This window comes from Onychomys torridus, chromosome 8 (genome assembly GCF_903995425.1).
Source record: "Onychomys torridus chromosome 8, mOncTor1.1, whole genome shotgun sequence".
In the NCBI taxonomy this organism is placed as follows: Eukaryota; Metazoa; Chordata; class Mammalia; order Rodentia; family Cricetidae; genus Onychomys; species Onychomys torridus.
The window spans coordinates 107834980-107850618 of record NC_050450.1 but is presented as its reverse complement, the minus strand read 5'-3'; the positions used below and the strand labels follow the sequence as shown (position 1 = coordinate 107850618).

The window sequence follows — 15639 nt, the reverse complement described above, 5'->3', positions numbered from 1 at the left end:
TCAGAAGAGGGTGCGATGGCACCTCCTGCCCTCTCACTCCCAGGGCAGCTGGTAGCAGGTCTTAGCAGGAGGGTGGCACATGCAATATCCAACCTCCAGAACTGCAAGAAACATCTTTCTGTTCACTATGAATTACCTGGCTGTCATTCTGTTACAAGAGGACAGATTAAGACAGGCTTTAAAGTTGAACCCCATAGTAGTTAAAGGCATTTGCCACCAAGCCTGAAGACCTGAATTCAATCCCAGGACCCATACTGTAGAGGAGATAACCAACTTCTGAGCATGCTCTGGCCTCCATATACACTCCATTCGTCACACACAGAAAAAAAAATGTAGTAAGAATAAAATAGCCCTCAGTGGTCAAAGAAGTCAGCACTTTCTGGTACAATTTATCTCTTTGCTTCAAATCCAGGGTCTCGTGTAAACTAGGCAAGCACTCTACCCATGAGCCATATTCCCAGCTTCTGTGCTCCTGAGACAGGGTCTTACAATGTAGCCCAGGCTGGCCTCCGGTCTTTACCTCCCTGGTATTAGGATTACCAGCATGAAAGCCACCATGCCAGACTTGGGTGCACACAGCTTGCACTTGTGTGGCCAGCCTACAGTATTCACTGAGGGCTGTAAGCATGAGGATTCTGCTCCGAGGATCTGGCAGGTGAAGGCGCTGAGGTGAAAGACTTCAGTGGCTGATGCAGAAGACGGCCAGCTAGGCTCTGAGTTTGGATCCGAATCTCCCCTCACCCAGCCAGTATTCTGCAGAGGAGCCAGGCAAACACCAAGCACACACATCATTCCTCTAGGAAGGCCCTTTTGTACCACACAGGTACCTTTCTCCCAGCTGTCCACACAAGTTCATCCCATGAGCTAGCCCCTTTAGCCCCTGCCTGGACCTTTAGGCCACAATCTCAGGTGGTTTCCAGGGAGCACCATGGTCCCAACCTGGCCAAGTGGCCCTTACTCACAGCACCACTGCTCACCTGCAAGACTCCAAGGATTGTCTCTGGCAGGACCCCAGCTCTGCCACAAGCTTTATTAGCTTGTGATTGTCATGGATCCTATACCGACTACACTAACTGACAGGGAAGCATGATGGAACAGGAAGGTCTTAAGAAGGCCAAAGCTCACAGGGTCAGGAGTGGAGCCTACAGGCTACCACCCCAAGCCAGGTGCAGAATACTGTCATCTCAGCATTCAGAAGGCTGAAGGCTGAGGCCAGCAGACCGTGTAGGCAGTTGGGCTACATAGCAAGGCCTTATCCCCAAAAGGAAGTCCTTACTCAAGAGTTACGACTCTTGGCTGCCTTGGGATGAGGGCACCTCTCCCAGTGAACAGCTGTGCCTCTACCTGGAATGGAGCCTAGCCCACCTGGGCCTCTGAAGCCCTGTCCACAGCACACCTCGACAGTGTGCGACTGCAGGATGTGGGTGCATCCTGCTGCAGGACATTGCTATGGACTTGGAGCAGGCTTCATTGGTAAAACCACCCTCAGTATGGCCAAGCACCCCAGCACAGAGGTGGACAGAGCCCCCTCCTGGTAGACACAGACACTGCAAGAGAGGCTGCATCCACACTTTGCCTAGGGCTGCTCCCAGTTTTCAACTGCACACTCAGGTTTCATGGTCTCTCAAGAATCCCTGAGCCCTAGCAGTGTTAAGCCTGGCTGTGTGTGGAGCAGCTCCATGGAGGGGACATGCCAGCTGTCTACCAGATGTGACTCTCCCCATGTGCATTCTCTCTCACAAGGTGTCTCAGGCCTGGGGTCTGGCAGTCCTAACCACCAGCCCCACGTGTGTAAATACACATTCAGAGTGGCCAGAGCCCTGCCCTCCTCTACCTTCAAAGACAGCTGCTGGGCATGGCCAAGGCTGCCCTGGGACTCAGGCTTACATAAGGAGGAGCCCAAAGCTCTCCTCTCCTGGTGCATCTGGCACCCAGTCCCTGGCTTTGCCGAGCATGGTGGCTAGGGCTGTTTTGGTTGGTGATGGGCCGCACTCCAATCCACCCGTGTAACTGCTCCTATGCAGGGAACCACACCAAGATACCAGACTCTAGTCCAAGAGGCAGGAGACCATGCAGGGGCCAACTTTAATACTGGGGTTGACCTGTTCTGTGTTAAGGAAGAGACGTCCTTTCCTGGTGGGCCCTGAAAGGATGTAAAGCCCCGTGGTCCTCAAGGACCTGAGGATCAGGGACTGTCCCCTGTCAAACCAGCACAGGACCCCGAAAGTCACCTCCAAGCTCTGCTCCCCTGGGGCACTAGTGGCTTGAGGGCTGGCAGCTGTGTGTCCAGAGTCCATGGGGTACACACCCACTGGAACAGGGTCTTGTCACCTCCTTCAAGATGTCTTTCTTTTATGAAGACCCCCAAGTCAGGCTCCTAGATGTGTCAGCAGGATGGCCCCTGGTCCACCTCCCCAAAACATAAGAGGCTCAAGTCTGAGGTGCCAAAGAAGATGCTCCGAGAGATTTGGAGAACACCAGTATCCTAGGGTTTCTGTCACTAGCCTGTAGGGAAACTGAGGGACATCAGGAGGCCAGGCATGGTGAGAACCCCTTAACTGAAGCCCCCCACCAGCTTGGCGCAGCAGAGACAAGAGAAAGAAACATAGGGACCCCAAGGTCTGAAGCGCTTCCTCACAAAAGAGCGCAGGTCACACGGACTGGGTCAGCCATGAGAACAGCACCAAGGAGTATTGGGCTGCGGCCACCGTGGGAACCACAGCTGCCTGAAGCTGGGCCTGGCTGGCTTTGAGTATCCACTTAATCCAGAATGAGAGCAAGACAAAGGTGCATCCAGACTAAAGTTCGAAGGCGCGTTGTGGTGCCCTGACGTCAGGGCCCATGTAAGCTGCTGCTCCAGCCACCACACCCACACTGGCCAGCGCAGCCCTTCAGGCCTCCTGGGAGTCCTCAGGGTTGACAGGCAGCCAAACGCTCTGTGGGCCAGTCCTCAGAGAATCCCTGCGAGTCCCTGGAGAGTCGGAGTTATGAAGCTGCCACCAGCTCCGCCTGCCTGGATCTGGCCTTGGTAGGGGCTTCTGTGGAGAAAACAATTGTTCATGATGTCTTCATGAGCACAGCAAGCTCTCAGAGGTTAAGACCAGAGGCTGCAGGCAAGGGGTGTACCCAGCAGGGGAGGTGAGTTATAAACAGGAAGCCAGATGGACCTAGAGGCCAGGGGCACAGCCTGTGCAGTAGGTCTCTGGAGACTTGGAGCTCCCAGAAGCCACACAGGAACAGAGGGAAACATGGAGCTACTAGGACTTTGAGTGTCCATCAACCACTGACTGCTGTGCAGTGGAGGCTTCTGAGCTGTGCCCGTGATGCAGCAGGGCAGCACTGCCCGTAGCTGAGTCCCAGCTGACAGCTGGAACTGGGGGATCTAAGCCTCTGGGGCCCAAGTGGTTGACAAGCCTTCCCAGGGCTGATGAATGGACATGCCTCTGTGAGTTGGTCTGGATCCTATTAGAGGACCCAACCCCTTGGGAACCCACTCTCCATCAACTGGGGTGCAGCCACAGGTACACTTTCCCACCAGGCTGTGGGAGCTGCCAGTGGGCGAGGAGTGAGGAGCACTGTGTACTGCTCCCTCTGAGACTTCTGTCTGTGACTTCAGACCAACACACTTACACACAAAAAGCAAAGGTACCTGGGTTTATGTCAGGAAGGGGCTCTGAAGGAACCTCTGGTAACTCGATTTGTTCCTGCAAGAAGCAAAGATGAGGCGTGAGCTGGTTGTGCTGCCACGGCTGCCCTGGCCCTCAAGAGGAGCTGGGTCTACTCGTTAGCTGCCCTCAGAGGGAGGCAGCAGCTGCAAGTCTGCTGCTCAGAGGCCCAGCTCTGGAGCTCTGCACTCTCCTTGTCCTACAGAATCTTTACAGATGACCGCTGCAGAGGTGACAAGGCCACTCCAAGAGGCCCCATGATCCCCAGTGATCTGGAGTGACTCCCAGGAATATTAGTTCCCAAGCAGGGGCTGCAAAAGACCATGGAGTAGAGACCAGGGTATGCCGAGTCCCCAGGGCTAGGAAGCTGTGACTGGCTTCTGCTGGGAAGCACCAAGGGGGCTACAATCCTGGAGGGCTGTGGTGGGAAGCTGCTCCATGGGTGTAGGTGGCCTCTGTCATCCTGTGGTCTGTCTTCCCAGCAGGCTTCTGGCCCTAGCATGTGGGCAGCCACAGGACCCAAAGGGTAACTTCCTGGACAGTCGTACTGGGCTGTGAACAGCAGGTGTCTCTGGGGCAACAGGACAACCTTAGCAAGCAGAGGCTACGGCCAATAGAGCTAAAGAATCCAGTTTGGGAGCTACAGAGCGCGTGGTCTGGACATGGAGGTCAGACCCAGCTGCAGCACAGCAGACCCTTGGGGCCTGCAGTGCAGAGGTGAACAGATTCCACTGAGTCACAAGAGGAAAGCAGGCTGACGGGGCAGGGCAGGCTGAGCATGTCCCCTCTGTCCATACATGGGTCACAGGTGCCTGCAGCAAGCTGCTGGGTCAGCCTCCAGCCACCCTGCTTCCACAGCTCCCCAGCCACCAGCACTGGGTGTGGAAGAAAGCCTGGCTTCAGCACAAGTGAAAACCATCTTAGGAGGAAATCAGGAAACCAAGACCCTGGGCTCGGACATAACAGCTAGACACAGCACCAAGTAGAGGCCTATATGGTCCCATACCCCAGGGGACCGACAGCCCTGGGGACCTGTACCTGAGTGATTGCATTCAGCTCTTCCAGGATGGCATCCTCATCCTCCTGAGTAAAGTTTCCTGCCAGCAACTCATCAATTTGCTGTGGAAGGAAGAGATGTATTGAGAAGCAGGCCTGGCAGGGCTCTGGGTTCCCTGGGGACAGTAACTGGCAGGGAGGGGTATTTCCAGTTGTGACTCTGGGTTCCCCTGAGTGGGCCTGTGCCCAGCAAAACATACCCGCTGGTACTCTACTGCTTCCTGGGTCTCATCCAGGATCCTCTCCACCTCCTCTATGGACATCACCTGGGGAGGAGATGATGAGTTTCAGGGCCGCTCAACAAGGCAAATGACAGCCCCTGGCAAGGGCTGTGCCCTTACCCTATCTTTCCCACAGCAAAGCCAGGGAAGTGGGCCTGCCCTTGGCTCTGAGCCAGGCCTGTCTTCAGAGGCACTGCCCAGACCTTCCCAAACCCAGAACAACCCTGACAATTATAAGTAAAACAGGTCAAAACTGGAAATCCTTCCCGGGTGGTGACCAAGCTTTCTCTGTGTACAGTCAATATGGCACCTCTGCTGGCCTGTGTCACATGCACCTCAGACCCTACGCAGATACCTGGAGAGGCAGCAAACCCAACCTCTGGCCACTGAGCTCCGCTCCCTGACCAGCCCACTCACCACACCAGTGCCCTGCCTCCCCACCACTCAGCACCAGTGAACCCAGCACAAAGGTTGTGATGGGCCACACCTCCCTCAGGTCAAGCTCTGGCACATCCCCCAGTCCAGCTAAACTCAGGTCCTGAGCTGGCAGAAACACTGCTGACCTGCCTATGGCTGCACCCGCCTGCCGGGCGCCATGAGGACCTACCTGGTGCATCTTGTTCAGACACTCGTTGCCCACCTGAAGCCCCTCCATCACCTTCATCTCAATCTGCGTGAACTCGATGCTCTGAACCTGAAAGCAGCCACTGGTCAGAAGCCCTGGACCCACGGGGTGACAGGCTTCTGGCACTGGAAGGAATGAATGTCCTACCCTTCTTGGTTCTCTGCTATGGCAGCTGGGACTTACTGAGAAAGTGCTAGAGACTTTCAAAGGGTGATGACTGCCTTTCAGTGGCTCCAGCCAGCAGGGGCAAACCAGGATGCTCTTACCCCAACTCTGGGGTGGCCCAGCCCCCACCCCATTCCCTAGGTGCTCTGGTTCCCAGCAAAGGCTCCTGGCCACAGCCTACCATGGCTTCCAGGCTGCTGATCTGGTTCTCTGTCCTGTCAAGCAGCTGTTCCCGGTACCTCTTCTTCTTGAGCAGCAGCTTGGCCCGCCTGCAAGGGAAGCCACTTTGTCTGTCCTGGCTGAGCTACAGGGAAGCGCCTCCTCTCCCACCACACTGGCCCCAAGGAAGTGCCCCTTACTCTTTCCTGCCATCCCGCAGCAGCTGCCTGGCCAGAGCCCGCTCCCTCTCCAGCTGCTGTGTGACCCTCTTCTGGTACTGCCTCAGCTTGTCCCTCTGCTGCTTCAGTTGCTGGGGAGAGAATGCAGCCCAGTCAGCGGCTCCTCCAGTCAGGTTCTCACCAGGCTGCTAGTCCTGACATGGTCAGGAAGAGCCAGGCAATCCTCTCTAATGGTGGCCTCTGCCACCCAGAGGATATGTGGCAATATTCAGAAACACCTCTAGACTTACACCTCAGGGATGCAACTGGCATCCCCCAGGCCCACTGTGCCAAGGAGGAGACTTCCACCCTGCTCAGCCACAGCTCGGCCACAGCCTGTGCTCCTTGGGTCACTGAAGTGGCCACCAGGCCCTGGAAGGTTCTAGTGTAACAGAGAACATGAAGCTGCGTGCCGGACTCCTCCCTTTTTTTGAGACTAAGTGTTGCCAATCCCCCTGCTTCGGCCTACTGAACGTTTGCTGCCACACATGACTCTTCCCATTTTTATCGTGTGTACTGGGTAGCTGCTGAGACTCCGTGGGTTTCTTGCATTAATCATGCACCTGGCTCTCCTGTCTCCACTGCAATCTACCTGAATGGACAGCAGTGGCTTGGCTATCCGCTGTGTGCTCTCCGGTGGACTCATGGTCACTGTTCAACTGTGGTCAGTTCTCCCTGCTCAGGCCATTCCCCTTCTGTGTCCAAATGCTTTCACTTCAGATGGAACTACCATGAGCAGGTGCAGGCCCTGGACACACTTCACACACGGGATAACACCCTGAGGGCAGACCATTATAAGTGAAGGCAATGGGCACCTTTAAGATTCAGCTAGTGTTCCAGGCGGTGGTGGCGCACGCCTTTAATTCCAGCACTGGGGAGGCAGAGCCAGGCGGATCTCTGTGAGTTCGAGGCCAGCCTGGGCTACCAAGTGAGTTCCAGGAAAAGGTGCAAAGTTACACAGAAAAACCCTGTCTCGAAAAACGAAAAGAAAAAAAAATTCAGTTAGTGAGGGCTGGAGAGATGGCTCAGTGGTTAACAGCACTGACTGCTCTTCCAGAGGTCCTGAGTTCAATTCCCAGCAACCATATGATGGCTCACAACCATCTGTAATGAGATCTGGCGCCCTCTTCAGGCCTGCAGTCATATAGTCTATATACATAATAAATAAATTAATTAAAAGAAAAAAGATTTAGCTAGTGAGAAATCATTCATCATGCACTCTAAGTTACCTGGGAGACCTCTGCTAGCTGGGGGAGGGAGGACCGGCCCCCAGGTCCTTCACCGTCACCCAGTGTTTTCTACAGGGGGCCCCTCAGCAGGCATCACTATTCCCACCTTCAGACCTGGAGGCCTTGTGGCCAGGCTACATGTACTCTTTCTTCTTGGTTGTTTTTTTCTTTTCTTTTCTTTTTTTTCTTTCTGCCAGCTGTGTACAAAGCATCAGAAATCTTGCCTGGAGATACCCGAGGGGAGACCAGTGGAGCTACAGGAAGGCCAGGCTGTGCCTCTGTAGAGCTAGCAATCTGAGCAAGTTAGGCGGTGGCCTGGCGGCAGCAGCTATGGCTAGGCTCTCTCCTTCCTGTGTCCCTGACACCCTGGGGCCGTTTAGATGTGCTTGGCAGTGGTGTCCTGACTGCAGGACACACCTCTGTGACAGATCTACTCAGAACTGGAGGACGGCGTCCTGGTCCTGCGACACGAGTGTCCGGGGCTTCCCGCACTCCGGAGTCTGCAGAGCGGGGATGAGCACCCTTTCCCGTAGGACCCACCCTGAGACTTCTAGTGGCAGCCACGCCCACGGGTCTTTATCTAGGGCTATCAGAACTTTCGGTAACTTATGGGTGCCAAGACCACTGCGTCGGCAGCTTCCCTCCCGGCACCTCCTCTCACGGCTCTGCGCTCAGCCCCCAGACACAATCCAGGTCTTTCCGGGCCGAACCGCGGCCGGTCCAGGGGTGTCTGCAGCTGGGCGCGCGATGGCACCGGAAGCGTGACCGGCTCCGCTTCCCGCCTCAGTTTCCCCCGAGGGCCCGCCAGCCCGCCCGCCGTCGGCCCCTCACCAGGATGGCCCTGTCCTGCTCGGTGACCCGGCTCTGCTTCTTGCGGCCAAACAGGTTGCCCATGGCGGCCCCGCGCCGGCCGGCCGAGCCCGTCGCCGCCGCCCCGCGGCCACCGTACTCTGCTCTCCCTACGGCGGCCGCGTGGAGTCTCGCGCCGCAGAACGCGAAGCAGCTTCGTACTTAAGAGTGCGCGCCCGCTGGCCGGATTTTCCCGGCGTTGCGAACGCCCTGCCTCGCCCTTTAGGCCAGCAGAATGGGATCTTTGGTTACTTCAGTGCATCTCAGATGGGTGAGCCTAAGCCAGGCTTCCCCACCTTCAAAAACGCCCAGCCGACGCCCCCAGCCTGCTGGTCCCTGAACAGGAAATGCTGAATTAGTGGAGGCCGTGCCCCCGCGTACGCCTGCCGTTCGCCGCTGCCACCTTTGTCCCCTAGTCTTCTCACTGTGGTCAGGGTTCAGGTGACAATACAGGGGCCCTACTTTCACTTCTGGGGTCTTGGGCTGGGACGGACTCAGGGACCCCCAGGGGTTCTCTGATCCCATCTGCCCTCTGTGGGCCTTTGGTGAGTTAACTGGGGTGCCAAGACTTTCATGCCTGGGGCTCTACACCCTAACAGTCAGCCTGGATCCACTGTCTTGGCCAGAAGGGGAGTCTCCTGCTCCCCTGCGGTCATCATCCCTTGAGAGACAGTACAAGGAGCTGCGCCATTTGCTAAGCATTGTTGTTCATTTATGCCCTTCTGAACTCTGGGCTCAGTCTTGGCCTCAGGCTCCACGCATCGTGGATCGTAAATCCAGCGATTCCCGAACTGCCTGCATTCTTCTCCCCCACCCCCAGTTCCTCCAGTAAGCAAGTGCAGACGGTACGGAGGGGCCTTTGTGATGGCAGCTCTTGTGATCCCTCACCCGGAAGAGGCTCCTAGTCTTGCCTTGGCTTTGCCTGGAAAAGAACAGCACGAGGCCAAGAGTAAAGTCTGCGGTGATGACTTCAGGCTCTGGCTACACCTATCGTTCTAGCTCCTTCCGTCACTTTAGAAACGTCTCTGGGGGCGGAGACTCGTTGTTGTTGTTTGTTTGTTTTTCACTCTGGGGGCCCTCCAGCTAGTCGGGGGTCCTGTATTCCAGGGCACTATACATGCCAGTACATCCAGCCACGGGCTTTGGTGGCCAGCTATTGCATTTTAGTTTCTGCTGTTCTGTGGTCCCATGACGGCTTCGTAATGGTCCCTGCCTCTGTGGTCAGCATTCCTATAAAGGGCAGCACTGGTGGACCCTTCTAGGAGGCTGGAGCTTCTCAAGCCCTAGTACAGTAGGCCATGCTCTGGAGTGCAGGATAGAGGTGTTGTGCAGTTGTGCAGGTCAAACGTCATGATGGACAAGTCCCACCTCTGTGAGGCTTTCTGTCCACTTTTTTTTTTTTTTTGAGATAGGGTCTCACTATGTAGTTCTGGCTGGCCTGGAACTTGCTATGTAGACCAAGATGGCCTTGAACTTACAGATACTGGCTTTTGTGCATCTCCACACCCACTTCTCTGTCCATTCTTGTCTACTCTGTGCTAGGATGTCCTGACATCCCAGAGTCACTAACTGAGGTCCAGTCTGTCAAGTAACAGGCTGAAGCACCTGGTGCCTGTAGCCAGGGTGTGGCTCCCTAGGGTTCTACTTCAACCTCCCCAGTCTACCACTCTGGAAGGTCTTCCACACATCCTCCCAAGTCTCTGCCAACACAGAGCTGAAAATGTCTGAATTCTTGCTGTCTACAAACCAGGATTTGGCAACTATGACCTATGAACCAAAATTGGCTTACAGATGCCCCCCCTTTTTTTTAACAGCCTGCAAGCTAAGAATAAATATATATTTTCATTTATTTATCTTGAGACAAGGTCTTGTTATGTAGCTCTGGCTGTCCTGGAATTTGATATGTAGACCAGGCTGGCCTTGAACTCACCAAGATATTCCTGCCTTTGCCTCCCAAGTGCGAAGTGTGTGGGGGGGGTTAAAGATGTGGCTAGTTTTTATGTCAGTGTGACACAGCTGGTGTTACCTGAAGGAGGGATATCAACTGAGAAAATGCCTCCACAAGGTCTGGCTGTTGAGCCTGGTGGTGGTGGCGCACACCTTTAATCCTAGTACTTGGGAGGTAGAGACAGGATCTCTGTGAGTTCGAGGCCAGCCTGGTCTACAGAGCGAAATCCAGGACAGGCACAAAGCTACACAGAGAAACCCTGTCTCAATAAGATAAAATTAAAATAAAAAAAAAAAAAAGAGAAAGGAAGAAAAAGAGACAGAGGAGGCACCAATATATATATATCTTTAGATATGTATATCCTTTTGGGAACCATGACCAATTTGGATGAGGACTAAGAGGCTTCCAATCTGAGGAAACAGGATCAGCTGAGGAACTGGCGAGGTGAGGTAGCTGTGGCTTGTTCTGCTTCTCTGATCTTCCAGCATTCACCCCAATAACTGGCCTCAGGTTTGTTTTTATTAATAAGACCCTCTAAGATTCATGCTACATCTGGCGCCCAACGTTCATGGTATGAATTCACGAAAAAGCCTCTTGCCTGTGGCCCCAGCTCAAGCCCGAGCTACACTCGGCCAGTTGTGGTGGCACACTGGTTGGATTTACTGAAGGAGGCAGAGGCAGGAGGATCCCAAGTTTGAGGCCAGCCTGGGAGGCTTGCTAAAGAGAATCTAAGGCCAGCTGGGGACTAGCTACAAAAGGTGGCAGTGGGACCATGGAGGCAGCGGCTGCTGCTCCAAGTTGCTGGCTACTTCTCGTGTTGGTGACTGCAATGATGCTGCTACCTGGGATGAAGGGTTTACTGCTGCTTGTTCAGAGAAGAATTCCCAGACCATCGTGTTACAAGAAAGCATCGGCAAAGGTCAGTTTGGAAAAGTTTGGCCAGACAAATGGTGGGAAGAAATTGCTGTCAAGATTTTCTCTTCTAGGGAAGAATGTTCATGATTCCAAGAGACAGACATTTATCAGACTGTGATTGCTCCAAACCACAGAGGAGTCACACACACACACACACACACACACACACACACACACACACACACACACAAAATCTACAGGGAACCATGACCATGCCTAACAGTGACCTTGAAATCTTAAGAAAGATGACAGGATCCCACAAGGATGATTCCACATGGACTATATGATAAAGCCATTAAGCTGATTAACATCAGGAAAGATCCACTTTGGACTACAAACTGCTCAGGACAATTTCGAGATGATTGGCTGAGATGATACAGCCTGACAGACTACTTGAACAAGGACTTGAAACAAGCCCTGCACTTTCTCATTATGCAGCAGCTGGACAAATGATACAGGACTTGGGTAGTGGTGGCACATGCCTTTAATCCCAGCACTCGGGAGGCAGAGCCAGGTGGATCTCTGTGAGTTCGAGGCCAGCCCGGGATACAAAGTGAGTTCCAGGAAAGGCGCAAAGCTACACAGAGTAACCCTGTCTCGAAAAACCAAAAAATAAAAATAAAAAATAAAAACAAATGATACAGGACTTGACAATTAACCCAAAAATAGAGTTTTTGTTTAAAAAAGGAGAATATAGATATGAGGTAGATCACTGAATCTACCCTGAGAAAAAAGATAAAGAAATAATAGGATAAATGGGTAGATCATTGAATCTACACTAAAAAGAAAAAGGGAAAGATATAAAAATGAAAAGAAAAAAGAGAATATGAATATGATAAGAAAAAAGTTCAATTTTTGAGTCTACTTTTAAAAAGGGACTACTTATTTTAAATAGTATAAGTAATGAAAATATTTTTTGTCTGAGTTTATCAAATGTTACTAGACTGGACATTGTTAGTATATATAATTTAGTTTTTGTCTGAATCTGTCAAATGTTAATGGACGAGATATCATTAATGTAATCTTGGATATGTATATTGTATATACTTATTGGATAGTTTTTCTTGTATTAGTTATAAGCTTTTTAAAATTTTACACAAAAAAGGGGAAATGTGGTGGTATTGTGTTCCCTAAAATATTGTGCACCCTAATAAATTTATCTGGGTCAGAGAACAGACAGCCACTAGATACAGAGCCAAAAATGGTGGCTAGAAAATGAGTCAGAACAAGCCATAGCAGAAGCTGGGCAGTGGTGGTGCACACCTTTAATCCCAGCACTTGGGAGGCAGAGCTAGGCAGATCTCTGTGTGTTCAAGGATACAGCCAGTATGGAGACACACGCCTTTAAACCTAGAAAGCAAGCCTTTAATTCCAGGGAGTGATGGCAGAAAGAGAAAGATATGTAAGGTGTGAAGACCAGAAACTAGCAGCATTTGGCTGGTTCAGCATTTGGCTGGTTAAGCATTTAGGCTTCTAGCAGCAGTTCAGCTGAGATCCATTTGGATATGAGGACACAGAGGCTTCCAGTCTGAGGAAACAGGATCAGCTGAGGAACTGGCGAGGTGAGGACACTGTGGCTTGTTCTGCTTCTCTGATCTTCCAGCGGTCACCCCAATAACTGGCCTCAGGTTTGTTTTTATTAATAAGAACTTTTAAGATTCATGCTACAGATCTCTGTGAGTTTGAGGCCAGCCTGGTCTACAGAGCGAGATCCAGGACAGGCACAAAGCTACACAGAGAAACCCTGTCTCAATAAAATAAAATAAAATTAAAAAAAAAAAAGAAAGAAACAAAGAGAAAGGAAGAAAAAGAGACAGAGCTCTGGCTGTAGGGCATTTTCTTAATTAGTGATTGATGGGGGAGGGTCCAACACATTGTGGGCAGGGATATCCCTGGGTTCTATAAGTAAGCAAGCTGAGCAAGCCACGGGGAGCAAGCCAGTAAGCAGCACCCCTCCTTGGCCTCTGCATCAGCTCTTGCCTCCAGGTTCTCGCCCTATTTGAGTTCTGTCCTGACCTCCTTCATTGATACACTAATATGTGGAAATGTAAGCCAAGTAAACCCTTTCCTCCCAACTTGCTTTTGATCATGGTGTTTCATCACAATGATAGTAACCCTAACTAAGAAACACACACACACACACACACACACACACACACACACACACACACACACAAAGGTGGTAGAGGACCAGAAGAACAGGAAAGTAGTAGACAGAAACCTTGTGTCTTCTCAAAACATAAAACATTAATATTTGTTCCTTGTTAAGTTGTGAGGCTACATTTTGCCATGCAGCTCAAGTAGGCCTTGAACTCGTGATCCTGCTGTAGCCTCCCAAGTGTTGAGATTTGAAGTGTGAGGGCCACTACACCCATCACTGTTTAGTCTTTTACAGGAAAAGTATCTCCAATTCTTGTTCCAAACCACTTCCTGCCATGTCACACCATGGGCCCTCAGACTTAACCTACAAGCTTCATGGCAACAAAAGGTGGCTGCAGAGGTCCTCCAGGAGGATGGGAACTCCTGAGGACTTGCCACAGGTGGGCTCATAAAAGGATCCCTAAATGTGGGGCCCCAGTTCCCTTGGCCACTGCCAAGTCGTCTGCTGGGAGAGGGTTCATGTGATTTGGAGTTCAGGGTTCCTGTCTTTCCAACAAGCTGCTAAGTCTCCCCTCTGCTGCCAGGGACAGGACCCAGGGTCTCTGTGTCAGGCAAGTGATCTACCACTGAGCTACACCCCAGACCAAGGTCCTAACTTTCCAGAAGGAACTCCTGTGGCCAGGTGCAAGTTCAGGCAGTCTTGTGACTGTGGTGCACCAGAAAGTGAAGGCTCTAACTGCAACAGTGCTGTTCTGTGGCTGCAAGAGGGCAGTGAGCCCTCACAGGGTCCAGGGAGCACTTAGTTCTTAGCAGAAGACTTTGGAGTTGAGCCACCTGGTGACTACTGTGACTGTTCCAGTCACTGAGGGGTCCTCTGCGCCGTGGTGACTTGTAGCAGTTACTTGGACCCCATGTCATGTTAAGTGGCCCTTTATCACTACCAGCCAGTGTAAGCAGCTTCCTCTCGGGCAATGCCCACATGCCAGGGACAAGGGCACACTTTTCCCATAGGCAAGAAGCTCAGTAGCATACTCAAGCTCAATGCCGAGGCCTAAAGTATACTCTAAGTCCATCTTGAAAGATACGTCTCCTAGGACTGCTCCTGTGGTCACGCTTTTCTACCGTCCCAGAGAGAGACAGAGCTGTACTGGTCACCAAGGACTGTTAGACTTTCAGCCATTCAAAGGGCACACAAAAACTTAGAAATATAGGAGTAGCAAATGCCAAGAAAATGACCATGGGGAGTTGCCTAGTGCCTGGGAGAACACTTTGCCCAAGCTGGGAAGACTCTGTTGGAGGGGTATGGCTGTCTTTGGTGAGGAAGCCTGGCAAGGATGAAAGCAGGAATACGTGGGGGAGAGGTGCTGGCTAGTCACAAAACTCAGCAAGAGGCATGTGTGGCCAGGACGGCTGGCTGAAGGCATTGCTGGGAGTAAGACAGCAGAGGAGTCTTCAAGAAGCCACCACAGAGGTGGGGATCTCTGGAGAGGGGCCACTGGGGGCTGCAGGGCTAGAGGAAGGAGGGTTGCTGGATCCAAAACAGAGGGTTGGGGCTAGGGTGTGATCCAGAGCATTTGCAAGGTATATGAAGTCCTGCCCGCCACACCCCGCTCCATGCAAACAAAGAGAAAGGGAAGCCCCTTCCCTCCAGGCCTTCCTGCAGTTCAGTGCCTTCTGCTGACAGTGCCCAAGCTTGCACTCACTGGAGAAGCTCCAGGGCCCAGCTACATCCTCACAAAGCTCACTCTGAAGGGAGTGCCTGCAGGGAAATAGGCACACCACGATGCTTCTCAGTCCAGATCTCAGATGCAGAATAGTTCCTTCCTTGTATGCTTGTTCTTGAAGCTTAGCCATCAAGACAGAAGGGGCTGCCAGTCCTGGAAAAGAATCCAGTCAGGATTTGTCATGGTTTGCATGAGAAACGTTGCACACAGTATTCCATGCTGCTTGGGGTTTGTGGGCACTTTAGACAGTAAGGCTAAGCTGTCCAGTCCTCCCGTCTCTGGTGCTATCCACTATGTGAGCACACTCTTCCACAATTCCTGCAGCCACCAGGCTCTGCTTTGCTGTGGGCCCAGATCAGTGGAGCCGAGCACTGTGGGCTGAAGTTTCTGAAACTCTGAGCCAAAACCAATCCTGTCTTAGGTTGTCTCTGGCAGTTATTTTATTTCAGCCACGAGACAAGTAACCAATATCACACTGTGGTCGTGGGTCCTGTCAGAAGTGCTCCAGCCCCATCAGGAGTGCCTTCCCCGCTGAGGTCAGCAGGGCAGAGGTGAGCCTTCCTTGACAAGCACCACACAACTCCAGAACTGTGAGGAGAATGAACCACAGCTTACCCAGTTGTTACACAGTCATGCACAACTAATAGTAATGGTACTTGTAGCTACCTCAAGAAGGCAGAGGGGAGGTTAAGGGAGCGGGTGCCTAACACAGGAATAGGTCATTACTGTCTGTCCAGTGCTGTCCTGACTCTAGCCTGCACTTGG

At 52.4% G+C, this 15639-nt stretch overlaps 1 protein-coding gene across 1 annotated transcript; it reads right to left on the bottom strand.

The window, feature by feature from the left end:
• Window positions 1–383: 383 nt before the first annotated feature.
• Window positions 384–8401, bottom strand: Chmp6 (charged multivesicular body protein 6). The gene is made up of 8 exons (XM_036197814.1): window positions 8170–8401; window positions 6092–6201; window positions 5914–6001; window positions 5550–5636; window positions 4922–4987; window positions 4704–4784; window positions 3650–3704; window positions 384–3038 (listed from the first exon to the last, which is right to left on the bottom strand). The coding sequence occupies exons 1-8, from the start codon at window positions 8230–8232 to the stop codon at window positions 2986–2988; spliced, it is 603 nt and encodes a 200-aa protein (XP_036053707.1). The 5' UTR covers window positions 8233–8401; the 3' UTR covers window positions 384–2985.
• Between the last annotated feature and the right edge of the window lie 7238 nt (window positions 8402–15639).

What these genes read in the sequence shown, in the direction of transcription:
- Chmp6 (XM_036197814.1), bottom strand. Translation starts at nt 8,232, where the DNA reads ATGGGCAACCTGTTTGGCCGCAAGAAGCAGAGCCGGGTCACCGAGCAG. An exon ending in AGCAGGACAGGGCCATCCTG is followed by an intron (nt 6,202 to 8,169) that starts GTGAGGGGCCGA and finishes TTCTCTCCCCAG; the next exon opens with CAACTGAAGCAGCAGAGGGA. An exon ending in AAGCAGTAGAGTACCAGCGG is followed by an intron (nt 4,785 to 4,921) that starts GTATGTTTTGCT and finishes TTCCTTCCACAG; the next exon opens with CAAATTGATGAGTTGCTGGC.